At 42.8% G+C, this 27,790-nt stretch overlaps 1 protein-coding gene across 1 annotated transcript in view; it reads left to right on the plus strand.

Moving 5' to 3' along the window:
- Positions 1–23,457, plus strand: part of GSG1L (GSG1 like) — a 48,646-nt gene extending 25,189 nt beyond the window's left edge. The window contains exons 3-7 of the mRNA XM_065644945.1: positions 7,857–8,009; positions 12,081–12,192; positions 16,121–16,288; positions 22,798–22,865; positions 23,429–23,457. Coding sequence (XP_065501017.1) covers positions 7,857–8,009; positions 12,081–12,192; positions 16,121–16,288; positions 22,798–22,865; positions 23,429–23,457 — 530 coding nt within the window. The remainder of the gene's footprint in view (positions 1–7,856; positions 8,010–12,080; positions 12,193–16,120; positions 16,289–22,797; positions 22,866–23,428) is intronic.
- The last annotated feature ends 4,333 nt before the right edge of the window (positions 23,458–27,790 follow it).

A 27,790-nucleotide genomic window follows, 5' to 3' on the forward strand; every position in this document is an offset into this window, starting at 1 on the left:
TTTGAGTGCAGTGCTCTGGATTTCATCTCAGCCAGGTCCGATGATCTCAGTAGTTATTAAGGACCATGCATTGCTCAGCTCCACTGTTTCTAGCACATAAAGGGTTTTTGTTAGATCATGAAGTGTAATGTAGAAAAAATCCCAAAGCCTCCACCTGCTTGCATCAGAATTTCTAAGACAGATCAAGGTTGAATTGACAGAGGAGCGACTTGAGATGATGTCTCATTGCAGCTTAGACAGACTCCTCTCACTATCAGAGCAGATGTGCGACAGTGAGTTATGAGGAACGTGACAAGTATAAACCTTTTCAGGATGCCTTTGGCTGTCTGCACCATTGTGCGGTCTGATTACTCGCTCAAGGACAGCATCGCACAGTGTGACAGTTCAAACGAGGCTGCTTTGGTCAGATGCTCGAACTCATCAGCCAGGAGGGCAGTTCTGCCATCAGATGGGCTGGTAAGCACTAACCACAGGTCACCTACGGCAGGGAGCAGAGACCGGGGCAGTGGGTGTTTCTGAGGAGGATAAAATCCCACTGAGGCATTCTGAATGAGTTTACCCCGATCAGGAAGATAATTTTCTGTCTGAAAAGGCCCTTGAAATCAATACAGACTCTGGACACTGCTTCTTGGGCATTGCTCAGGCACCGCTGGGCTTTCAGCAGGCAATGTCACATAGCCTGCCAAGTAAATCGTTCATTTATGGGGTTTTTATGCTGGCATGATTTCCAAGCCACTAGCCAGAATCCATGACTAACATTTTCATGCACACCATTCCAACCTATGCTGCATATAACATAGTTAACATGAGTCAGCAATCTTCTTCAGGAACAGCAATATGATTTTCCCAGAAGAGATCCTTTATGAGCAAACAGCTCATGTTTATGGATCAAAAATGCTTTGAACTCCAACAGCAATTTCTCTGTTGGCCACCTCTTCAGTGTTGCCTTGAGGATATGTACTAATATTGCATCTTTGACAGTCATTTTCATGACATGACCAGCCTGGAGCAGCAGCCAGGAGGGGATTTCAGTATCATTATTTCATCTGGAGATAGGACCTCACAATCTGGCATCAGAAACTTTTGCCATACTGAGCTGGCACCAAAAATCAACTTTTCTGATTTGCTGACAAGTTTACAATCATACATATTTAGCATGAAACTCCATGGCTGCATGTGAATGTAGATGGCAGGAGGTATCAATGTGAATTTTGACTCTAGAACTGGTTTATTGGCTGGATTAATCTCAGAAGCACAACAGTAATTGAAATGATGGACCTTTGTGGTTCCAGAAACAGCATCTAATGCTTCTTTATCATCCTGCACATAATCTCGTTCAGATGGTATCCAAGTTCCTGGTATTTCAGTCCAAATTGCTAATGAATCTGAGAATGGCTTTAATATTGCAGCAAAGACAAGTAAGAATCATCTTTGCATAGACAGAAGTGCGTGTCAGTAATTTCTTGGCATTCTTGAGGTCAGTTTAACCAGAGCTCTCTCACAGAAAAGTTGGAGTCAGCAACAGTTGCTTTTTTTGTGATACGAAACTGCAGTAGAATTGACAAAATACTTGATGTCTTGGTACGTATTTTCACTCAGGGTATTGTGAATGGTCCTTAGTTTTTCTTACCTCAAAGGAAAAAGCCAGATGTGTACCAACAGAATAACCCATGACAACAGCAGCAGCTATCCCAGGTTCACATTTATTCTTCTTAACTGAGATACCAAACAGTCAAAATCAGCTGAAAACTCCTGGAAGTCATTAATCACATTGTTCTTTGGATTCCTTAATCAGGAATTCACTGAAATGTGGTATGATGCCTCAAGTTTTTCTAAGCTGAATTTCAATGACTTTTTTCAGAATTCCCATTTCAAGGGAAAGTCAGCATTGGCAATTCCTGACTCAGACTGCTCCTCGATGAGATGTAATAGTGTGCTCATTCACAGTGCCTTCGCTGGTGAGCTGGGCTGACAAAATAAACTCAAGGAGAACTTTGGAGCCCTGAGACTCATTGCAGGCTGAGGTCAAGTTTCTTTACCTCGCTGTCAGAAAAACATTCAGTTTGTTTCATTCATCCAGAATTGTCTGCAACATCCTTTTGTTAACACATCTCTGGCAGATGCATTAACATGATCACCAGCTTTGCAGAATTGCACTCAGCATCCATGAATCTTCTTTCAAAATGTTGATGCTGCCCTCCACTGTCCGACAGAAACACAGGGGACCGATCTTGTTAGATGGTCCATGAGGTATTTGAGTTCCTAAAATTTCAGTGTTCACATTGGTAATAGTTATTTTTTCAGTTACAGTGAAGAGTATGTTCACTTCACTTGGGGTTGCTGGAAAATGAATTTCCTTGGCATGTAACAATGCTGATTCAGCAGCTAAGTTCATGAGGAGGTGGCACTGATGCTTTTCACCATGAAATCTGCAGAAAAGACAATTTCTTAGCACATTGTTGATGAAATAACAACAGCTCAGAGCCATGAAGAAGTTCGGTTATATCCTGGCTGGATAACAGAAATTCTTGCGAAACCAGAATCTCTGGACAATGACAGAAGCACAGAAGAAAAAAAGTGCTTTCAGCAGGGCTATATTTTCACATTTCAAGGAAAGCTCATGTTCACCTAGAATGCAACCTGTCTTGAGATCAGATGATATGAAGGTGATATGATCCCTTCTGAGGTAGGAGTCCTATGATGTAAGTTGACTTCTGTGAACTTTTTGGTGAGTCCCAGCTTTGCCATTTCAAGTTCCAGATGAGCAGCTCAGCCCAGGTCCTGTACTTCCAGTGCTTTTGCTTCGCAAGGAGGTTGTTCTGAAGATGGTGACCCCTTTACCTCCAGGAACAGCTTCACAGTCTGTGGTGTTCAGCTTCAGAACACAGTACACAAAAGTAACTCTATCATTGTCAGCAACTGTCGAGGATGTGACGGACTGGTTGGTGTAGAAGCACCAGGGTTGAAAATGGCAGGAAAAGGCATATTGGAATAGCAGGTGTTGATGGTACCAAAATTAGTGGGTCATCAAGATCCTAATGTCCATCTACCTGCAGCTTCTCAGACACCAGGTTGGGAGATACAGGACAAGTAAATCATGATGTGTAACAAAGACGTGACAGATCAGCAAAACAGATCACTGTCAGCTCCTGGCCAGGACAAAGAGGAACACGCAAACCTAGGACACTTTCACTAACCTACAAAAATCCCAGAAGACATGAGGAGGACCGGACAGCTGGCATCCTCTGGATTATTTCAGGGAATCCTGAAGATACTGATTGAATTAACGCGTCTTCGCGCTTTTATGCTGGATGAACTCCTTGCACATACTTGTGCTTGTGAGAATTTGTGGACCGGAGTCTAAGTGAAACCAGTTTTGATTTAGTTTTGTTTTAAAGACTCTTCTTTCCTAGGAGGTCTCATGTTTACACCATCAACGTCATAGCATTATTTCCTACAAGATGAGCAGGGGATACACCATCTGACAAATGCTGCACATAGACAGGAGGTAGGAGGTCAGAATCTGAAATCCTATTGCATTAAGAAGGAACATCCTTGGTGTAACATGTGTAACCCAGCTGAGCTCTGTACACAAACCCACAGCACGTTCTCTGCACATGCAAATGTCAGTTTGATGGACAGGCAAGGAAAAAACATAAACAGGACAAAGACCAAAAAATGAGAGAAAGCCAGTGATTTATAAGAATACAGACCTTCAGATACAGGCCATCCAGGTAAGAGCCTCCAAATGAATCAAGTGCTGACTGTTCGGAAGGAGAGATTTTTTTAACATAAGCTGAGTTAGGCCAGACAAACTCTTGGAACAGAGTTACACAGGTTGGTGGGATATAAGACAAAGAGAAAAGGCGACAGCAGAGAAGATAGGGAAAGAGAAAACCCCTGGAGAGCTTCTTCCCTGTCACCTGGACTGATGGAGGTGTCCTCAAGGGAAGGAGCTCTCTGCTTCGCAGGAATGAGCCTGTAAGAGATTGTAAGTGGAAGTAAGTGATGCCAAGTGACTGCCTCATGAATTTCATGTTGAGAGAAGAGCAGTGGGAGATCACCATCAGCATGGAACAGAAAGCTACTGTCTCCTGAATTAATAACTTGAATCAACTGTTCTGCTTCTGGCAGCCACAGGAAGATACAAAATCCAGATACAGTTTGCGTTTTCTGGATGTTATTATTTCAGATGAAGTCAAGATCAAAGCGGGCAGGACAGGACATACTCAGAACTGTGCAAACGCCGCATGTGTGACTTACCTTCCCCCACATTAAATGCATTTTAAAAAGGCACAGAGCAGATATTCAGAGTACACCATGAAATAAGACGTGAGAGTTAAACACAGAGTTCCTTTCCAGATAGGAACAGAGATCAAGAAAAAAAAAAAATTGCTTATGCCTTCCATGGGAAACTCACCCAGTTTCTGTGTCTCATTTGAAAAACATTTCACAGGACAGCAAAACTCATGTCTCATCGAGCTGTTCATCAGAGCAGTAGTTCACTCTGTTTCTACTCCAGCAGAGAAGACTCTGTTTCTTCCTCAGCTAACTTCCTCCTTCCAGCTGTTCCCTCAGCACATAAGACTTAGAAACTGTTCAATTAAAAAAACATAGGATAATTTAGGTTGGAAGGTGCCTCTGTAGCTTTAGTCCAAGCCCCTGCTGAAAGAATGTCTGTTAGATCCAGCTGCTCAGGGCCATGTCCAGTGGAGACTGAAAGACTCCAAGGACAGAGGTCTCATAGCCTCACTGGACCCCTCTTCCAGTGTTCAACCACCTTTTTGCTTAGAATTTCTGATGTTGCAAATTTTGTCTTATCCTACTACTGCTCAGCTCTAAGAGTCTGGCAATGCTATTTGTATCCTTTCATTAGGTAGGTGTAGATAGGAAGACCTTCTCCTTCTCTTGTACAGGATGAGAAGGTGAAGCTCTCTCTGCCTTACATTGTACATCATGTGCTCCAGCCCCCTGACACTTTCTCTTTGTCTCCCATGACCTTACAGCCCTTCCAGTTACTACAAGCATATCAGGTTTGAAGATCTCCTTGCAAGATTATCCTGTTGGAAAAACCGCTCTTGTTCCATTTCACCAGGTGGATCCCACTCCTCTTAGCAGCCTTTGTACCTCAAAGAGGACCCTGTGGTTAGAGAAGCCCGAGCACTCTCTGTGACACCAGCCACACAGTCAGGTGTTCCTTCTTCCCGCTCCTTTTTCTTTCACCAGCAGGATAAAGAACACCAACTGGGCCCTCACGTCCTCCACCCTCACCTCCCGGGGCACTCCTGTCCCTCTGAATGTGCACAAGGCTGCCTCTAGCAGTATCTCCTCACTTGCCTTCTGGACATGTTAACATGGGCCCTCCCGTAGAGACACGAGAGCATCTCTTCAGCTTCTGGTTGTTTCTCAAACATGCCACACTTGTGCCTACAGCATCCAGCTTCAAGCACTGTTTCATAGGTGGGCAATAGATAAAACCTGTATACCGCTGATGTACATCAACTGAACCCCCAAGCCAACAACCAAACCCCAGATCCCTCTCTGCAGAGTTGCACTCCAGCCTCTTGTCCCCCAGTCTATACGTACATCCAGAATTACACTGTCCAGGAGCAGAATTCAGCATTTGTCTTTGTTAAATTTCATACAGTTGGTGGTTTCCCAGCACTCAAATCTATCAAGATCTCTCTCTAAGGCCTTTCTATTGTTGAGAGACTCAACTTCTCCTCCTAATTTTAGTATCAACAGCAAACTTTCTTAGCATGGACTCAACTCCTGCATCCAGGTCAGTGATAAAAACATTCAAGAGAACTGGCCCTAAAACTGAGTCCTGAGGAGCACCACTAGTGACCAGGCACCAGGCTGATGTTACCCCATTGACTACAACATTTGAGCCCGACTCTTCAGCCAGTTGTTCACCCAAGGAAGCAGAGGACAGGGCCACACCATAGCCTTGAGCTGCAGCTGCTAGGACAGCACTGCCCTTTTGCATAGACACCAGCAGTGAGTATCCTCGAGTGTTAAAACAGGGCAATAACCATCTGAGCAGATATGTTGTATATTACTCTTTCAAGTTTGGCCTGAAACATTTATGAATTACAACTCCTTAGTTAAGGCTCTTTACTGTCTCAGTTTATAGGTCAGGTTTACACAAAGTAATTCTTTCCAACTCAAACCATTTCATCATTCTTTTGTCATAGGAACTTCTGTTTGTGAGAAAATGAGGCAAAATCCCTTCTTAATCCTGCTGTATCACAGAACAACACTCACTCTGTCTCTCACTTGTGTTTCTTTTCAGAAGAGTGTGCCAGTTGCCCTGATACCAAATTGACTAATAGGAGTGAGATAAACAGCTGTTTGCTGTTGATAGATGCAATATTACACATAAAATCACTGTGAGAAATTAAAGGGGTTTTTTATTACTAGCTCTGTAGTACTATTTAAAAATTCAAAGGGTCAGATACAGTACCAACAACTAATAGCATATATTAATTAGTTGCAATTACAGAAATACAAGTTCCCGGACAAAATGTGAGCTAGGATCATCCTGGTCTCTAAGAGGACACTCAAATAGTTGATAAAAGTGAGGCTGCATATCTGGTTTGAAAAGCTCAACTACAGGCATTATCACATGTATGTTCTTTCAGTGAGGAGAGAATGTATTAATATAAGCGAAGCCTGTAGCAGTCTCTATGGTTACAGATAACATTTTCTAATATAAGCCATTGTCTTCAGATGCTTAACTTTCCATGTTTCAACTGCTTAGGCTGAAATTTTCTATCACTGCTCATTGTTTCCAGGTGAATTCTCTAGCAATCAGGTTAGCAAATGTACTGAAGAATTCCGGCAGATTCTCATGCTGAAACTGTGCTTGGAAATCTGGCAGGGACTCAATATTATCATTAGTTACCATCCTCTCAAATTTAACCCATGGCTCGGTGACTTTAAAAGACTCAGCAGATCCTGCAAGAGGGTTTGTTCTAAATTTCCAAATGTAACATCTACAGTGGATGGGTCAGTCTCAGCCAGCCACTTCCAAATGCTGCCAGAAACACTTACCTGTGCTGAACCCTGAAGTCCTCCAGAATGTGGGGGTCAAACGGGACACACCAACACTGCCCTTCACCTGAGGGATTGTGCCTAGGAGCTGAGAAAACAGAACACAGCCCAAATTTTGTATCTGCAGCTCTTCAACTGAGTGTGTTACAAATAACTGGCTCCACACCACAGGTATTCTGGCAGTTTTCGTACATAGTGCCAGCAGCAGAGATCTGTGCAGTGGATCCAAACACACCAAGTCAGAACAGTCATTCTGTAGGATACCAATTTCTGTAAAAGAGAGTTCCTAATAACAGGCCCCAACACTATACTGTGACAAGCATTGTAAAACCCGGACTGAAAACATTTTCTTTGAACAGCCCTGTGAAAAAGAGGTGGTATCCAAGCCTGTTCATCTCCCACTACCCCATATACTGTAAGTTAACATGTGCCATCACCACATGTGTGCCCAATTCTGCTCTTCTAAACCATGACCTAGGGATGGAAAATGGATTCTATGTCCTACGGTCTGGGTCACAGGAGCCAAGAGGTTCTAGATATATGCAAAGAGGTTCTTCAGCCAAGCTGAGATCTTAGGAAACAAACTGTTCTTTCTGCAATGTCTTTACAATCCTGCCATTCTTCACAACTTTATTCATGATGTTTTCTGTTTTTCAGAGTTTGGGTGGTGGTTTGCTAAACTTAAACTTTCTGAATACCCAAATAATCCTAGATATTCCTGATATGCTAATTAATTTCCACCCACTTTACCTCTCAAAAGTATTTACCAAGTGACCAGTTGTTGCTTTTGTGCATTGCAGGTGTCCTGTGGTTGTCAGTAGTATCCGAGGTGTTATACATCATGCTGTTAGTCGTCGGATTCAGCCTTATGTGCCTCGAGCTCTTTCATTCAAGCAGTGTGATAGATGGGCTCAAGTTAAATGCCTTTGCTGCTGTCTTCACTGTGCTTTCAGGTATGAGCCTTCCCTTTCCCTTTTGCCTGAGGAGCCACAACAGAACAAAATTCTAAAACTTTGAAAGAATAAAAACTGGGGGCTACAAGACTCTTTTATCCCCCTTTAACTACTGCATTTTTCACTACAATTTTTTGTTCCTTGGGAACAAAGACCGCATGATAAATTTGCCCCTTGCCAGGGAGAAGTGAAAATACATAGTCCTGATTTCACATGGGCCATGGGCAATGCAGTAATTAGCCTCCCCCCAGCCCACACAGCCATTACCACAGCCATAGCCCGAGCCTCCATTATCAACATCATCAATCATCTGATAGAGAATGAAAAACACATGGTGCTGAAAACTTTTTTCTGTGTTAATCCTAAAAGTAAGTGAAAGCTTCAAACCCATCTTGCTAAGTAGCAAAACTGAGAATGAAAAGGGTTCTAGTAATCTCACTTAGGAGCAACCACAAGAGTCATCTGGGGACATTCACATCAGAACAACTGTTTCAGACTATTTTCCTGCTTGGTCTGTACTTCGAGCCCTTCAGTGAATAAAGTTGAGGAATTCACTTCTCTAAAAGAAGTTATCAAATCGAACTATGGAATTAGGGGTCCCTTCAGTTCTGTGCTGGCTGAAAACTCCACTTCCCAGGACTTATACAAGCAACCAGCCACCACTGGCTTTTGTGAGCACTCCTGCATGGACCTCTCTGGCAGAAAGAACTCTTGCAATAGAAGTGTGTTTTATTCTGCTGTATTTGAAGCTGAAAGAGACTCTAACATGCAATGTACATTTGTGTGAAGGAGTTTCTGTCTTCAGGGATTGCTTCAAGTTGTGAAACACAGTGTTATAAAACTTAGAAATGGAGATGAAAGGAGAAAAAAAAACTGTTAGAAACTGCTAAAGCATATTTTTCAGCTTTGGATGTAATTTGGATTTTTTTTAAAAAGTCAGTTCAATTTTCAAAATCAAAGTAAGGTAGAATTCTTCAGCATTCAAACAATTATTTCCATGCTGTTTCTCTTCACCATTAACTGCAGTTAAGTTTTGTAAGAATTATGAAGTTTGCTTTCCTACACATCTTTCTATTTTTATTTCCTTCCCTCTTTATAAGTACATTACCATGATGTTCCAAATATAAACTTTAAAATTTTGCAGAAAAAGGATAGAGCAATAGGAAGAAGAAAACCAAACCAAACCCACACCAAAACACTGCTAGCTTTTTGTTTGCTCAGTGACAGAGATCTCAGAGGACAGAAGAAAAGCATATTTATTGAATCCTAGCATATTTATAATGACACAGCTTTATAGAAATCAGATAAGAAAGAGGGCTTTGCCTTGGAGCAACACATCTCTCATTAAATTCATGCCAGAGTTCCCTCCTAAAAGTGCAATGGGATCTTCATATTCTCATAGCTCAACATCAAAAGGTTAGGAAAAATTATCTTAACAGTGTGGCCACTTACTGCTGTTTTGTAACCTCTTAAGAGTCATTCTAAAAAATCCACAACACTGACATTTTGGTATTCTTCTTAACCTTATACGAATTAAACAACTTATTTATGTCTCTCATGTAATATTGATAACAGAGCATTTGAATTAATGTGATACTGTCATAAATAATATTTTTAGTAAAGGTATCTGAAAATGTTTTAAAATATATAATCTTTTCCAAATTTAGTTCCTTAAGCTCTCCTAGAAGCAGCTCTGGTCCTGCAAGGCTAATGATCTGGAGCCAAGTACACGTGGTCAGTGTTTCTGCACTCACAGCCACTCCAGTCACTCCAGCCCACCATATCACCAGGATTTTCCACCTGCAAGCATCAGTTGCCCTGGACCCCAGCTGGGTGGGCATCCAGGCATTTTGTTCTATTTGTCCAGCCTTAGGCAGCCAGTTGGAGGAAAAGATGATCTTGTAAATACAGTATTTGTTGCTTCATGCTACAGCCAGGTAATTTCATCCAACATGTGGCCATTAAAAGTACAACATAAAACGTCATAGGATATCCCAATGGAGCACTTGGCAAAGTGTATCTAAAATAGACCAAACAAATGGGTGGCATCAGGAGCAAATAAAAAGTGCATGAAGCAGCACAATGAAAGTTAAGACTCGTATTGCTTTGCTGTAGCTTATATGCGGCATAAAGCCACTGACAACACAGCAAGGGACATGTCCGCCCCCAACCCTCCTCGCCATTAGGCAGAAAATGCAATAAGTGCCACATTTTCACTGTGGTCCCTGTGTTACAGCAGGACTTGCTGATAGCCTCCTACTCACCTGTATCAGTGGGCTGTCATCCTCTCGTCTCACACACGGAAAGGCCTGAACATTGCTGAAACCCCGTTAAGGTTATGCATGACAGAACAAAGCAGAACAGCCTTGCCGAAGCTGGTCCTGGCCCCATCAAGCCTCCTGATGGCTCTGAGTGACTATGACATGTCTCGGGGCAGTCTGTAATATTTTATTAAGGTTGAAAAATTACTGACAGTAGGTATAGGAACAACAAACTCCAAACTTTAAGATCAACGCTGTATCTGTCAGCTGGAGAAAAATCCACTGATTTAAAAAGTGCAGCAAACTCCTAGTGGATTCTGGAAATTAAATATAGCCAGAAACAAGCGAGGTGTGCACCAGTTGTGCTCCCATTAGGCCTCCCGCCCTGTCAAAATATCATTTCTTCCGATGTGAATTGCTCTTTCCACCTCCTAACTTTGCAGTGTGTCACACCAACATGAAGCAGCTGAGCAAATCGCCACAGCTTCTCATAATAAAATATCTTCTTTCAGCCTCTGCAGTCGTTTGTATCAAATATGACATTTGTCTTGCTGAAGGTCCTGCTTAACATACCCACAACACAAACATGACATTCCTCGTCTTCCCTCCCCCAGAATTGCCCTGAATCGTCCACATGTCTAGTGAGACTGATAAAGCGCTTTAGACTCTGAAAACAAGCAGGAAAGAAGAGCCAAAATCTGGGTCTGGAGAGGGAAAATCAGGATCTTCCACATGGAGGAAGGGCAACTGTGGGAAAAAGCAGATGGTCAGAGATAACAGTAAATGGTGACTTTGGTTAAGGAGGCAAGTGTAACATATGGGACCTCGCTGTACCACACTGTGGCAGCACATCAGTATTTCAAAGTGCCTTGAACTGTCATTGCAGCACAAGGGGCTTTTGACACCTGTCGGTCCAAGGTGTATTTGGAAAATGATGATCCTGCCCCAAAGTTCACCTAACTGCCTGAACCCCTGCTTTGCGTGAGCTCAGCTGGGAGCATCATTCTGCACAGCCTAGGTACTAAAGCAGACACATCCCAAATTATTGTAGCTAGAAAATCCTCCGAGCATCAGAGCTGCTACTGGCCACCACTTCTTGAAAAGTTTGGGTTTGGATTTTCCTCAGAGAGATGTCTAAATGTAAAAATACAGGCTGGCCAGCTAAGTAGAATAACAAACTCAGTGATCTAACTGCAACCCTGTTCTTTAGCATCACAGTGAGTCAAGCGTCTAATACATTGTCTAATCTTCACCCAGTTGTAGCTACCTCAGCAAATTATAATGGTGCCACAAAAGAAAGCATCATCAACATGGTACCTTCAAAAGTATTCCTATGGTGTCCTCACTTCCAATTGTTTTATAAGTGTTCAAATTTATAAGTCTTAGCAACTGTTCAGATAAAATACTGTTGTTTGGCATTAACGCATTCAATCTTGCATTGCCTACAGAAGCCTCTCTCCTTATTCTCTTGCCTAAGGCCTGTCTGCGATGGGCTAAGATAACTTGTGGGTGGTACACCCCTGTTTTGCAGCAGCAAGGTTGGTGGTGATGCTAATTGTGCAACGTTTTCTTCAACGATTTTCTTTCTTTAACTCTTCTCTTAATTGAGAATTCAGCATGATGTGAAATAATGAGCTCTCAGTCACATCTTTCCTCTGCCCATGCAGCTCCCTCCTCCACAGTAGAATAGGAGGCATAAAAGTACAACAAAGGCTTTTTTGGAGCTTTCAAAGCACTTCCAGCAGTAGCTGTCTCAAAAATGATAAGAAATATTAGCACAAAAAATCCTATTATAATCCCTGCTTCTCAGGTCTCTTGGGGATGGTGGCACACATGATGTATACTCAAGTTTTCCAAGTGACAGTCAGCCTTGGGCCAGAGGACTGGCGACCACATTCATGGGACTATGGATGGTCCTTCTGGTAAGTGTCACCACCACTTAATATCTGTTCATTTTTGAGTTGTTCCATCAATCTGTTGGGAGACTGTACATATCATCTCAAATTTGCAGGGACATGCATGTGAATTTCCAGCTGCCAAAAAGCTGGGAGCAAAAACCCACCACGGCCATGGAATTGTTGAGGTGTTAGAGCATTAGAGGATGGTGACTATGCAGCAGCAGCTGTGCCTATCGGCAGGTACAGAACATTTGTAAATAAACAGCAACCACAATTACCAACACAGATTGAACACTCTCATTAAAGTTCAATGTAGGTACATAATTGCCATGGCATTTCAGAGACTTTTAGGGGTTTTTTTTTCCCTTGGTTTTTAATTAATGTCCCAGTTGAACCTTATAGTGCGACTTTCAACATAACAGCAGAGGAGGGCATAGTGCTCCTGGCACCATGGCACTTCCCCCTGTGGATCATGGGGAGAAGGCTTGGGAAAGCAGGCAAGACATTCTGGAGAATGATTTTTTTTTTTTACCTTTCCCATTTATCTTCTAAAAATCACATAAAAATAATTTGGCCAAGATATGTCAACTGTGTTATGTTGCTTGCAAGTTTATGAGAAGCTTAACAAGAATAGCAGACTGTGGAGAATAGAAATACCTGCAAACAACATTCACATCCCCCTAGAGGCATCAGCCTCTTTGGATGGCTAGGGAAAGTTTTCGTTTCTAAATATAGCATACTATTTTAATTCCATCTCAAAGCAGAGCCGACAACCATTGCTAAGACCAATAAATAAATACAAATACTTATGCACAGCACTGTGGAGAGTTATTAGTCTTTCCTTCTCCCCTCACTATACTGTGTTTCACGGGAGGAGTTATTAACATTTTAGTAACACTTTACAAAATATGAATTGCATTATATTTAAAATACAGCTTATTTTGTGTAACAATAATAAATATTTATTGCATATGACGATGAACTTATAAATACAGTACATTAGTATTTTTAGAATATGAATATAAATATTTATAACAATTCTGTAATAATAATTGTATATTTAAATAATGCATATACTCTATTAATTAGTCTTCAGTAATCTACTTTATAATTACTGCAATACTCAAAATTCAGAATGTTGTTAAATGTCTAGCATGATAAAGCACTCATTAGATTATTCTCCTTCATCTTGTGCAAGACAATAAACCCAATGTCTCAGACCTGGCATCATAGGCTTGTACTAAAAACAAATGCCCACCCAGACTGGTGGAGTTTGGAAACTCAGCACATGTAGGAGTTGCTTTCTGCTCCATCTGGGTTCAGATGATGGCCTGAAGCATGAGCTTTAACTACCCCTGAACCAGTAGTGCAAAGATCAGCATTATTTACAACTCTCTGTAAAAAGTACCACTGCAGCATCCTACTAGACAACAGAGCACAGAGAACTGTAACACCACTGAGGAGTGGGGCCAGGGAACAGTCTCCTCATGGCCAAGAGCCAAAGCACATGAGCGGAGATCCAGACTGCCATTTGTTTCCCAAGTGCCAGCAGGAAAACTATTTTTACTGTGACTCTATTTCCCCTCTATCGAAAGGGAATGATAAAAATACCTCTCCTCAAAATGAGAAAGGGCTGCTTGTGATCTTACCCCATTCCCAAGCCATCAGCAAAGCCTGGAGGTTGGTCTGTGCTCTGGCACAAGCCAGGGGTGGGCCAAGGGATTGTCCAGGAAGGAGCTTTCTGTGGCTCTGAGGATCGGTGGATGTTCAAGCTCAGCCCCCCTAGAAAGAAAACAAATACAAAAACCTGAGCTGTTTGAGCCAGAGAGGAACTTGAGAGCACAGCCGTGAGCTCAGCTGCCAAAGGCACTATCGGTACAGTCCCACAACATCTGGGGCACACCTGGCATAGAGGGGCATTGCTGTTACAGAGGTCTTTACCTAAGGTAGGACATAGCTCTTACAGGTAGGAGAACCACCCTTCACACTTAAAAACAAACAACATTTAAACAAAGTCCATAAAAACTAAAATGTGTCAGTCATAATTGTCTCGCTATTATGATCTACCAAATGCCAGACCTGAGATCACATTGAGAGTCTTCATTCTGTATTTCCTTCTCTGAACCTTTCAGCATTTCTGAGTTAATGATTAGAAATCATCAGAAACTTTCAAGAGAGTTTTTTGTCCATATATCATTCCCCAGGCACCTACCAGGCACAGTGAAGCATGTGGCTTCAGCTGGCTGCTTCTTTGATATTGTTTAGGAGCCCAGCTGGCAATGTTTGGAGCTGTTGGAGCTTTTCCACGTACTCCGTGTAGGAGGAAGACGCTTGCCAGGCTTCCCTGTGCCTGGACACTCACACACAGCACGAGTTTCCTTCCCACTTCTCCACCCAACTGTGGGAAACCTAAGGGAACTTCGTCACCCCGGGGCTCACTATTGTTCCTTTGCATTTGATTGCATTTGCCAAATGGGTTCAAAAATGACTAGGAAAGCGCTGCCTCCACACACTTCATTGCCATGGGAGTCCCTAAAGGACATATTATGCACTGAATTTTGAAATCATTGAAATGAGCCATTTCTGTTTACTTGAACCATTTTTTCCCCAGATTTTTCAGTTCATGAATATGTGTTCTTTTCCAAATTTTGTTCAATTCGAAATGATAAACTGTTTCCCTGTCTGCGGATCCTTTGCAGCATGGGAAAAGCGTTCACGCTGAGGGCTCTGTTGATGATGTGTGTTTACAAGATAATGCCACTGTGGCTATATTCTTTCTGTTGTCTGTAATTTATATCAATGTTCAATTTGGTTTTAGAAGAGGTGAAAGCAAGGAGCAGGTAAAGTGTGTAGCTGACGCAGATGATTAAGTTAATCGAAGTTAGTTAGGAAGCCACTGTGAACTACATGTAGCTGGAGCTGATAGGCTGAATGTGAAGTGAAGGGGAGCCTGAACACAGACAAGCTCTGCAGACAAAAGGAGGAATTCACTGCTTTTTAGTAGCCCCATTTCATGCTCAAAAAGCATCTAAACTCCTTGGGGCCATGAGTTTCCCCCAGCCACATCTGAACTTGAGAGCAGTGAGGTAAAGGCTGGAGGGGAGATGTGTGGGGAGGGCAGAAGGCACCCGGGGGAAGCCCAGTGCACAAGCAGGAGCAGAGCAGCTCCCAGATGAACCCCCCCTTGCCAGCAGACCCAGGACAACACTTGCTGCTGTTCCCACCTGGCGTTCGGCAGCCACATTTTTTCTTGCACTTTCTCCCACTGTCTCTCCTTGCTCCTGGTCGATACTTCCAGGTGTCCGAGATTGGCTGGCTCTGCCTGTGCACCCGGGGCACTGCCCTCAGATTGAATCTCTCCACAAAATGGAAGTGCCATCTTCTATTCTGGTCAGGCTTTCAGAGGTCAGATATAAGCCAGGAATGCTAGAAATGTCCATGAATCAAGAATGAAGGAAATACAGTAATCTGATGAAGGCATAAAAAACCAGAATAGAAACCATCTCTGCAGTAGTGTTGTGCAGAGCCAGTCTCCCGTGGATGCTTGAGGACTTCCACTGGTCCAAAAGACATGCTCTGCGGGGCGTTACTCCTTCCAGGAGTTCAATACCGGTCTATAGATGTTAGCACTTGTCCGCAAGGTCTGAAACGTTTCAAGGGGAAACAAAGAGGCATTCGAGTGTTCCATCAGAGTGCATCAGAGGGCTCACGCTAGCACTCTGCCACACGGTTCTCCATGGGATGAAAGCTGTGCCCAGCCCCTGGCCCACCCTCCTGCCTGCATGCCTGAGCTCGTGCCACAGGTCACTTGAGGTAAGATGAGAAGAATGGGTTTGTCACCGCCGACTTACCTGCCTAGTCGCATCCTGTGTATGTGTGTCTCTTGGCGTCAGAAATATAACGTGAGCTGCTGTCTTAACCCAGCTCTGTCTGCTGGTTTTTCTCTCCACAGTCTGGCATGGGGCTCTTTCACCTGCTGCATGGCGGCCTCCGTTACTACCTTGAACTCTTACACTAAGACTGTCATTGAGTTCAGACACAAGCGCAAAATCTTTGAGCAGGGCTTTCGAGAAGAGCAGAACTTCCTAGACCAGGAAGCCATCAAGTACTTCAGAGAAAGGTCAGTGCAGTCAGTCGCTCCATCAGTGGAGGTTTTCATGGACTCTGCTAGTCTCAGAAAATCCAGGCTCTCACCCATTTGAGCACATGTGGGTGAAGTCTCTGAGATACTTGGAGAAGATGTGTGGTAAAGACAAACAGAAAAGATCCTCCTTGATTTGTTTTTTCTTAAATTTTGTGATGTCCCAGTGCCTGCCTTTTCTTATATACCCATTAAAACACAAGACTGGCAAGTCCTTACAGGATGCATCTGATTCATAAGAATTCATAAGAATCTATGCTGCCAATGCAAGCTGATTTTCCCTTTCTGGAAAGGTAAAATTGTGGGGATATAACAAATGTTACAGCCATCCTTTCTCAGCACATGTAATAGGCACCTCCCAATAATCCTAATGGCTACTGAGACATTTTCCAGCCACCACTCGGCCACTTTGGACTTGCCATCTTCCATAGTCACATGCCTACAACCCATCCTAGACTCCTCCATGCAATGCATCCTCCTGAGCTCCTCCACACAAATACACGTCATGCTGCACGTCAGAAACATCCACGCAGTGCCACCCACACTGCTACCAGGGTCTCAGATGGACTCTAAGTCCTGCCTGAGCCCTGAAGGCCAAAGATGCTCCTTCACTCTGCCTGTCACCGCACGCGGTCCACCCACTGCACTGCTGACCCCAGGCACTCAGCCCACGCGGCGGCACTGGGAGCCTTGCTGTGCTCATTCTTCTGTGAGAAGGTTAAGGCTTTGCTTAAAATTGTAGAACGTGAAGAACACACAAATATTGACCTCATGCAGCAGGGGAGATGTGATGCACTCCATAGGGGCACCTTCGTGGGATGAGGAGCTGCTAAGTAGAGAGAATCCTCACTGAAAGGAAGTAACATCAAGATATTTTGGGAACAGAAAACATAAGGAGGATTCATTCTTGTTCTTCTGACCAATGTGGCAATTTCTCAGTGGTGGAAAAGGGTGGCTGGGAAGCTCTGAGGAGGCAGAAGATTTGAAATGATCAGATATTTCAGAACTAGAGAACTTCATGCTTATTACTTTGCTTTGGCTACCCAACCTTAATTACTAGTCTTTGTTGTTACAGTTATTCCCCTGCCAACTTCCAAGTTTTCACTCTACCTTTCAGACAGCCTGGAAGGATGAGAGAAATGATTCAAATGACCATGACCTTCCGAACTTCGCATTTAGACATGACAGTGAATTTTAAAAAATCTCATGTGTGAGAAAAAACCCCCAGCCACAATGAAGGGGAAGTGGTCAGCATGTGCCTGGGGGAAATCAACACCCAGTGAGGGAAAACAGTCAGCTGAATTATTAAAGTGAGAACTGCAGATGAGAGACTGGCAGAGTTGTAAGCAAAAGAATATGTTGAGTTACATTGGGAAATGCTAAGAAAACTTGACAAAGCACCACTACTGCCCTATCTGGAACAGTAAATAGCAAAAAACTTTAATATCCTAGAGAACAGTAATGCTCTTTATATCAAATACGTATTGCGTGGTTTGATTTTGATTCCTCTTGCACTCACCATATTACACAGCACCACCTCCTCCCCAATTTTACATACATGTAAACCAATATCACATAACACTTTACAATCAAATTCATGTTGGACAATCTGTGAGACTTTCACTCCAACACATTAGATAAACAGGTGAATGGCCCCAAAGAATGACAAGAAGGCAAATGCAGCATCAAGTCTTTTCCAGGTCTCTTGGGAGGAAGGTTTGATCTTAACTATGCAACTTACAGGGTATTTAAAACACATACGCCAAGAAAGCGGCAAGTCCCACCTTGACCAGTACAAGCCAATGGGGTTTTGAACTCTTCTTTTATATATATCATTCCAAACATGCTCCGTACGAGGCAGCACGCATACAGAACAGCCTGTTCCTTGTAATTGTTCTGTATACTGGTCAGAGCCACCCTGACCACTGTAAAGAGACAATACTTCTGTCTCTACCGCTTGCTTTATGACTAGTTTGTATATTTTGTTCTGTCCTTCCAGCTTCCTTTTGCTCATTTTGAGTTTGTGTGAACAATTCACTTGCTGGTCACAACCTCCAAGCCCCTCCACGTACACTTGGCAAGCACAGCCCAAGCATGTGGTGTTCCCAAACTTCATGATTATGACTCTCTTTTTTTATATCACATTATTTTAATTGTTGTATCTGAATACATAATAAGAAGCCTAGAGACAATGTTACCATGGGATCAGTCCAGAAGAGATTTAAAGCTGTGCAGCATTACATCCTTTTTGGTTTTTTGGATTTTTTTAAAGTTAGCATATTCATGGACAGCTTCATTACTGTGACCTGGGAATACTCAGACACTGCAGGGGGCCGAGGGGTCATCAATTAGCAACAGAGTGTTGCTAGATGCTTTGGGTGCCAGCAGTCCCAGCAAGTACACATCTTCCTCTAGCTCCAATCTTCCTTTGCACAAACAGAAAATAAATTCTCTTTCCTTCCTGTGCATATATCCAGGGATATTTCACATTCCCTCCTACTTCTACACCTCCATGTTCCTTTTCATATCTCATAAATAAAACCCTCCAGCCTTTCTTCCTTCCAGATACTTTATGCATATCACTGTCCTCTTCTTTGCATGTTCCTCTACCTCAGTAGACACCCAGCACCCACCGTACACATGCATCTACCTCTGTTGAATGAACCTGGTGCAATAGGCAGCTTTCTAAGAGCAACATATTTCTAGCGAAATTTAAAGCTTTATTATGATTCTCCACAGCTGCAGTTAATATTCTGGGAGTCAGAGAAGAAAAGCATTAGCCCCATTTTGTCTGATAAAACTTTTGTTAGAATATACTTCTACAGGCCCCTGCTCCCAGAGAAAAAATTTGCTTTATGAAAAATACTGAGTAAAATACCACCAATCTCGCAAGTACTTTGTCAAACATAATATCACTGTATTTAATTTAACTTTAATCACATGTAACTGCGTTTAACACCAGAAGATTTACTAGAGGTGTATTAGATGAAAGAGCTGAAATGTTCCCTTGAGACCTCCCAGGCCAAGTGTGCATCATGTTCACCACCCAGTGCGGGAAGGTCGTGCAGAGGATGAGCCTCATCAACGCCTGGCTTGTTGTCCTGCCCCCCTCCGTCCCCATCAGCTCATCCCATCTCATTCCCAGCAGCTCAGCCTCGCATGATCCACATCTGCTGCGTGTTCACTTCAGTCTCCACATCCTAAGAACTTCCTCAGCTGTGAAGAACATGGGACAGATCTTTAAAATCACATGAATATATGTGTAGACCCCAAATGCTGGTCCACAGCCTGGTTTGACTGTACCTTGAGCAGCACGTATAGTTATCCAGCCCTAAGTCCACACATAAGCACAACCAAGTTGCAGAGACAGCTTATACACAGACAGACAAATTCTCTAACTGCCTGCAAGAGCAAGGACACAGACATTGGCTCTCAACAGCTAAGCATCTTACTGGTTCTGTCACTGCAAAAACATTTAAACAGCTGCTGAAAAATCAAAGATTCATGATATTATATTCAGCAATTATTTCCCTCCCAGGCCTGGGATACTTCGAAGATTCCAGACAAAAAAAACTCTGTAGCTCACATCATAAAATCAAAAGACATTATAGCCCTTTAGATGTGAAAGATGTGATACCCCTCAGAGTAGCTCTAAGCTGAACAAGTAAATGATACAGACTTGGAGGTATTATTCATGCATTAAGTGTTCTCTAAAATTATCAGTAGAATGATCTGCAACATGTCTGCTTTCAGTCTTTGTCTTTTTATTGTTTGTTCTTCCTTTTTCTCTGGTTTGCCTTTTAGCCAAATATTTGTCTATAACTTTTGCTCACTTTTTTCAATCTTTTAGTTTATTAGGTGTCAGTTCATAACAGATGTTTCTCTTTGCTCTCAATTTCTCTTTCTGCTCTGTTTCATACGATTACTCTTGCCCCACATGATCTTGAGCACGGTCCATTTCCTACCTTCACCCCAGCTAGCAGAGAAGGGATCCTTCCACATGCCTTTCTGCTTCCTTTGCCCTGAGGATCCTTCCAGATTAGTCAAGGGGATGGGAATTCTTTATCCTCTGAAGTCTGATGCGCTCTATCTGACAGTCAGCTGAAGGAATGCCAATGCGCCAGGATCTCCTCCTCTTTCTACTCCACTACCTGGCTGTTTGGCTTCTGTAATGCCCTGCAGCACACAGAGCATGGCTCCAGAACCACTGTCGCTTTGCCACTGCCTGCTGGCACAGAGACGGAGCTGCTCTGCAGAGGGGTCATGCCATGACATCCCACACGTTCCTCCGCACCCTGCACAAACGTACCTGTAACGCCATGAGAAAATAAGGCCCACAAGTAGGGGACCGGGGCAACCGTTCCAGTGCAGCACTAACTTCAGTGCATCCACTGTCGAATCTTCGGCTTTCTTAGTGTAACTTCGAACAAATGTGCAACCGCCTAGTTTGGGGATTCTAAAAAGGCAGTGAGAGGAAGGCAAGATGGAAATCAGTAGTAGATACAGCAGTTTTTGCAGCTTTTCCCATATGGCTGTATTATAATTAGGACACATTCACAAGAATTGTGCTCATTTAGACCAACTGGCTACAGCGACACTGTCATCACATCCATTCAGGCAAAGGATGCGCAGCTAGGTTATTCACATGGAATGTCTTTCCCAGGTTTGTCCCCAGTTTCTTGCCTTCCTTTTTTATGTATCAAAAAATCCCCTTTCAGCCACCTCCTGCCACCTTTCCTTGCTCCCAGAATTCTGGTGGGCTTTGTTTTCAGATGAAAAATGAAAGCCTTCCTTTCTGCTTCTTCAGTATGCTGGGGTCAGGCAGAAGCTGTTAGTGGGGCAGGTGAAGACCCTGGAGCAACAGTCACAGCTGCAGGAACCAGGAGGGTTGTAGCTATGGGGAGGAAGACCTGGGGAAAGGGACTGTAGAGGCTTGAGATGAGACTATGCGAGAGTTGAAGCTTAGAGTCAAGGATAGGGGGCCTGGAAGGGTGGAAATCAAATTCAGGTGATCTCTTCATGGAGAGCTAGTCACTGCCTTGAGCAAGGAATAAAAAGTTATTGAAGTGGTATGAGAAAACTTGAATTAGTTACTGCCCTCTTTTACTGTTGAAATCAGCAGAAAGAGCAGCAGCTTTTGGAAGTGCACTCGTGCCCGGCCAGGCTGTGTGAGCCCAGGGGCATTGAGCCCCATTGGAACTGGGGCCACTGCAGGTAGGGGGTACAGAGGTCGCCCCACCCTGGCACCAGCAGGAGAGGGGGCTGTAGAGCCCAGCATAGCCCTGTCTTCCGTCCGATATCCAGCCTTTTGCTCCCCATGAAGCAAATCTCACTTATTTGGCACTGTTATTCCAACACACAAACTTAGCAAGTAAATCTGGAAGATTCAGCCTTCCACAGTTCACTCATCCATAGCACAGTATTTCCCAACTTGCAGCTGTCCATCAACACTCATTGTGGTATTGCAGCTGATTTAACAACATTTTTCTTGCTGACTGAGCCCTCACTCCGATCTGCAAAACCAGCTCAACATCAGGCAGATGCTGCTGGTGAAATTCTAGAATGAACTGAGTTCAAATTGCCATTGATACCAGTGCAGACAAAATGTCTCTGCAGGGATAGAAAATGTAGTTTTGAAGTGCTAGGAGCAGTTTGAAACAGACGGCAGGACCAAAGCTATTGCAGAGATAATAAATCAGGACTATTCCCAGCACTATGAGAATCCTAACTTTCCAAAGAATCATTTGCATATGCTATTTTTTCATTTTTTTGTACATTTCTCTATTGCATCTTAATCACAACTTTCTTTCTCTAACTCCACTGTACCCATATAAGATGTTGTGCAGATCATATCAATGCTTTCCAAAGACATGCCAACCTTTTGCTCTGATTTCCTCCTTGGTCACCTAGATATTCAAACAGGTTTTGAGCTGTTGACCTACAATACCTCCCATTTACAGAGTCAGTATCTTTTCATACGGACATCAATAAGAATTTCCAATCTGACTATTCACCTTTCATTAGCACACAAGGATGAGTGTAACGTTCTGCCCTGGATTTATTCTGTACTTTATTCTGCAACACAGGAAGGTTTATCTGCAGAGCTGTCCCTTCTGGAAAGTTACACAGACTGGTACTTAAAAAGTGCAGCACTAGCAACACACCCACTTCCAACACACACGTACTGTACAAAGCTGTTAGTCCCTGATGCTTACATTCATCCTGTGAAAGAGTGAAAGAGTGAGAGAGACACAGCCCTGAGCCCCTCGTTTCTGTTCCCCGTGGCCCCTTTACATGAGCTTTCCCCCAAGAGGGGCAGAGCCAGTGGAATCGAGTCCTTCCCAAGACCATTACGATCTCCATAAAGGGCCTGGCTGGCTATAGATGGAGGAGCCCAGGTATGTTGTACTCTTATTGATTTTGACCCTTCCATTTGGGAGCAGCTTTTGTTTCTGTTAAAGGTGCTACTTCTATATTCTCTTTTCCAGGACTGAGGAGGAGAGGGCTGAGGCTGGGGACCTGAGGTTACAGTGCCTCCATAGCTGCTCCCCAAATAGTAAGTGACCATGGCTCGAATATGTCCAATACACAATGGCTTGTACCATCCCCACGCTGGCTCCTTGGGGTTAAGAATAAGGTTTGGAGTAGGAAGCTGTGGAAACAGAGGTTTGTAACGTTCCCAGACAGCGTTGCCCAAAGGGTAATCAACTAGCATGTGAACAGTACAAAGTTCTCCAGGATTCAATTTAGGATGTGCACATATCCTATAATTTTATGTTATCTCAAGAAGCTGTGACTTCATAGTAGTTTAAAAATATGCTCTAATTTACACCTGTATAACTTTCATTATCACTACCTTTTTTCATCTATATTTATCATGAATTCATGATGATGCATGCTATTGAATACAAAAATGATTGAAAGCAGCTTTAGTAGACAATAACATTAGTATAATTAATGTCATTTCTTGCACTTACTCAGAAAATTGCTATGCTTTTATTCAGCGTTTGCAAAAATTCTTACTTTAAGCTATGGGAATCAGTGGTTCAATGTATGGAGCAATATTGGAGCATGGCTCCTGCCCTGCTCTCAATAATGTACTTTTCCTTTACTCTCCAGGAAAGATGTGTGCAGTTTCATGCATTTAGTTCCTTGCAAAGAAAGCAAGTGATTCTTCATTCAGCAGGAGGGAGACTTGGGAAAATGACTTGCTGACTCTGCGCTATTAAAATTTGGAAACCTCATAGCATTTTGCTGCCTCTGTCTTGCTGAGATGCACATCTCAGCCACATACTCATGGAAGCTTGGTGTCCATAACCCTAATAATTGAGGGTCTTGATCCTTCATCAGACCTGCTGGACCAGCTCTCCAGTCCCATGTCACTGCAGGTGTTCTCCCCACAGGCATGATCGCACTAGCACTGCTCTCCAGCTTGCTTTGTCGCCAGCTCACTTGGTAACTCCTGCTCCTTGAAAACGTCATGTCAGTTGTGGACCTTTCCACAGGCAGATCCGCATCTTTCATTTTCACATGCCTGAAAATGCCTATTAGTACAAAATTGAGCTGGGTCATATTTCCCAAGAAAATTCCCTGCCTGTCTGCCAAGATACTGGCTGGCACTCAGACATGCTTATTTCATTATGAAAACTGTCCAAAGGTCTTTGTTTCAAAGAACAAATAACAATTCTTGACATTAGGCATTCCAAGGAATAGAAACAAGGCTCTATTGGTCCTGTGCCCAGCCCTGCCCCAGTACTTTAATTTAAAGGACACGTAGCTTACCTCCATAGGCATGCTGACAGTGCTGTAAAAGCAAACTGCAAACAAGAAGTCCGGTATCGGGTTAAAGAACAGTGGCCATTCTTCAATATTACATCAGTTTCATCTTCACATCAGTTACCTACTGTAATGCAATCAGATCAATATTAATAAAGTAACATGAGTGAAGTTCTGCTCTCAGTTCACAGTTTACTTATTAATCCAATTTAAGCTTCAGAATCTTCATTATGCATGCTTATTAGAGAGGAAAAAACAACAGTTACTGCTGCTCAGGATGGCACAAAGCCTCACAACCTTCAGATGAAAGTCTCCTTCCTGGAACACGCCCCATCAAACCATAACTGGCCTGTACCTGATCAGGGGATTCTCCTTAACGTTGTTTCTAGCTTCATACACCCCCATTCTCTTTGTCACACCATGCATGCAATGGGCTTGTGGCCAGCAGAGAACTGTTAATGGCAAGAGAACAACAGGAGAAGTGCTTTGCTAAAGTCAAAGCAACCGCAGAGGTTTACACTGGCCCTTTGGCCATCCAGGGGCCTGCTCGTATGATAGAAGAGGGCAGAACACCTAGAACAGACCAAGTCGTCTCCATTGCTTGGTCAACTCACCACCTGCATTGCACCAGCAGAGTAAACACCAGCAGGTCATTTTGAGCTCTTCACACAGAGGTGGTCCTCTACCAGTAGGACACAAGGACGTATCACCAGAAGTTATTCCTGCTACTCACTTCAACCGGCATTTCATTCTCTGGAGGACTTGTCAGCTGCTTTCAGTAAGAAATGGTCTGAGGCTTTTCTAAATTGAATCAAACAACATATGAGGAATATTCACCCATCCTCAGACATCATGCTTTTTTCTGTCCTTCCACAGAGACAACAGGGTATCTGGTCCTTGTTGAGAGGCAAGGATTTTTGAGGAGTGCTGCTGTAGAGTGAAACAGTAAAAATTTTAAATAAAAGAACAAGACTGAGCAATCACAGAACACAAACACCAGCTGGCCAGGTGATTTTACAAGAGAGGATATTAAAGGTTTGGGAGCAGCCCAGGAGCACTGTGAGAACATAGGTAGCACAAAGTGCCTTATACCAGGCCAGGACCAGAGCAGGATCACAGATTTCTCTGTTGGTGAGACTAAGCTATCCGTTTTAGGATGTGGCCTTACATTACAAATTTCATCAGAAGCTTGACTCCAGAGGCGTCTTGATCAGAGTAATGCAATATTCAGTCTCAATAATTCTATATTAAACCATTTAATATCCATCACTAAACCATAATTTTCCTTTAACGGGGTTTAAACTTGCCTGAGCTGGGCTAAGAACAGCATCAGGGAGTTCTAGCCATAAACTGGCATCCTCTGCTCTCACCGAGCTGCCTTCCTGTGCAAACATAACATGCTGGCCCCTATACATAAAATATCCCCAGCCGCATTTTGTTCATATCAAACTTAGTGTTTCCATTGAAAAGCCCTAAACAGTCTTAATAGTCTATTTGCTGCCATTTGTGACCTCGGAGGTCTCAGCTTTTTATTTCATATGTGCAGGGCTGGGACATTTCAAACCACCAGTTGTGCACAGTCACTCCACAAATACAATAGAAGGAGATGTTTTACATCAGGATTTTTTGTCGTTGTTGCACAGTTATTTATTAGCAAGAAATGCTCACTGTTACTAGGCTTCCGACAGAAATTGTACCTGATTTCAGACATCTGTATGTCCATGCCATGTCCTCTGCTCCAGTCTTCTCCCACCACTAGGCACAAATACGGTGAGCCTGCTGCTTAGGGGCTCACAGGGCGGATGGGAGAGGTACAGAAGCTAGATGTAGAACAAGAGGTATGAGAAAGGTGCGAGAAATGTCACAAAGGACAAGAAGGGACAGGTATGGTGGCAAAGCCAAAGAGGAAACCGGTAGCTCAGAAGAGCCAAGAGCTGAGCAGGAAACAGCTAAAAAGCCTTGGTTGTTATTTGAGGCAAATAAACCTAGGCTCCAGGATACCAACTTTTCTCATAGAAAACTGAAAGACTATTCAAAATTAATTCAGCATTAAAAAAAAAAAAATAGTCTCAGTTTTGGCAGTGTGGGCATTTTAGGGGTGTCACTTGACAAAGAGGGAGTCTTGAAAAAAAAAATTTTCTTTTCATATCACCACCCTGTAGGCATTTCACCTGGGTCCATCCCACAGCTCTTCTACCATCTTCCCACCCCTGGCTGTCTACAGTAAGATTTATGCAACCAACCAGCCCCTCAGTGCTTCGCTGTAAAGCACATTGTCATTTTTTTCTGTTCAAACAAAACCATCGGAAGAACTCCAGACTTAAAATGTGGTGGAAATTATTCATTTAAAAAAAATAATAATATCCACTATTTTTTTTCTTGGTTATAAGTGCCACTGAAGGAAAGTGGTGCTGGATTTGCAGGCAACTTTCAAATGTCTCCAAATTCAGTGCTACAAAAATTCTGTTGCACAAGCTCAGCTGGAAAGGGCAAGGCACAGACGGCAGACAAGGTCACTCTGACAACGGGGAACATGCTTGATATGCTGAGCAGCACGGGGCTGGAAGAAGCAGACAACAAGGGCTTGACGCATTTGAAGTGTCGCTCAAAGTTGAGTCAAGGTTTCTCCTTGTGGAGGTACCTGACAGCTGCAATCACCTTCTTATTTCATGTCAGCACTGATTTCAACTCCAGGTCTTGCAATTCTTCCTGTAATTTATTCAGTTCACAGTGATTCATTACATAAAAACTGGTGAAAAAAAAAATCCCTTCTGATAAAGCACCATGGTTACAGATCTAAGATCCAGCCTTGCTATGTTGAAAGCAATGGGAATGTCATTCCTGTCTTTAGGCAAACCCGTGCCCACTAGAAAACTCCAAAGTTACAGGTCTCAGTTCTGTCCTCATTTACCTCGGCTAAAATCCAGACTGACATTTTGCTTTCACAAGCTTTGCATTGCTTCTTAAGCAACCGGCTCCCCTGCTTCTGAGATAAGTATGATGATAAAACTAAATTCACCCCCATGTTTAGCACTGCAGCCAGTGAAAACTAAAGGGTGGAAAAGGAAAGCAAAATAAAGTGACAGTTTATAATACTTTTTTGTTATAATACTTTTTTGTTTCCTCCACTGAATGAGTAAATTGGAAATGTTTCTTATATAAATTTCAGTGAGATTAGTTGTGAAATGTGTTTTCTGTCACTCTTTTAAATTGCATCTTCCAATAAATGTTCCATCTCCTACAGCTAATCCTGGATTTATTAAAAAAACCCCAACAAAACAACAACAACAACAACAGAAACAAAAAACCCAACGAACCAAACAAAAACAAACAATAAACACAAACAACACCAAAACACTATAAAAAAACCAACCTTGTCCAACACAGCTAAAGATGTGAAATGAAGTATTTCAGATTGTATATGCAACCAAATAGCCTTTCAGTTACTGTGCATATTATATTTCCCCCCCAGAATGTATTACAGGTAGGGATTGTTGCTCACTCAATGTTCAGATAGTTTTACACTGTAAGATATTTGAGGACAAATACATATTTTTTTTAACAAAAAAAGTTAAAACATGCATTTTTATTTTAGTTGCCTTAAAATGGAGTTTGCTCTTGTCAGAATACATTTCTTAACTTGGCTACAGCAAAAAAACATTTTCTGAATGTGGGATTCTGTAGTGATCATTAAGGAATGCTTGA

Source organism: Caloenas nicobarica, chromosome 14 (assembly GCF_036013445.1).
Source record: "Caloenas nicobarica isolate bCalNic1 chromosome 14, bCalNic1.hap1, whole genome shotgun sequence".
Classification (NCBI taxonomy): Eukaryota; Metazoa; Chordata; class Aves; order Columbiformes; family Columbidae; genus Caloenas; species Caloenas nicobarica.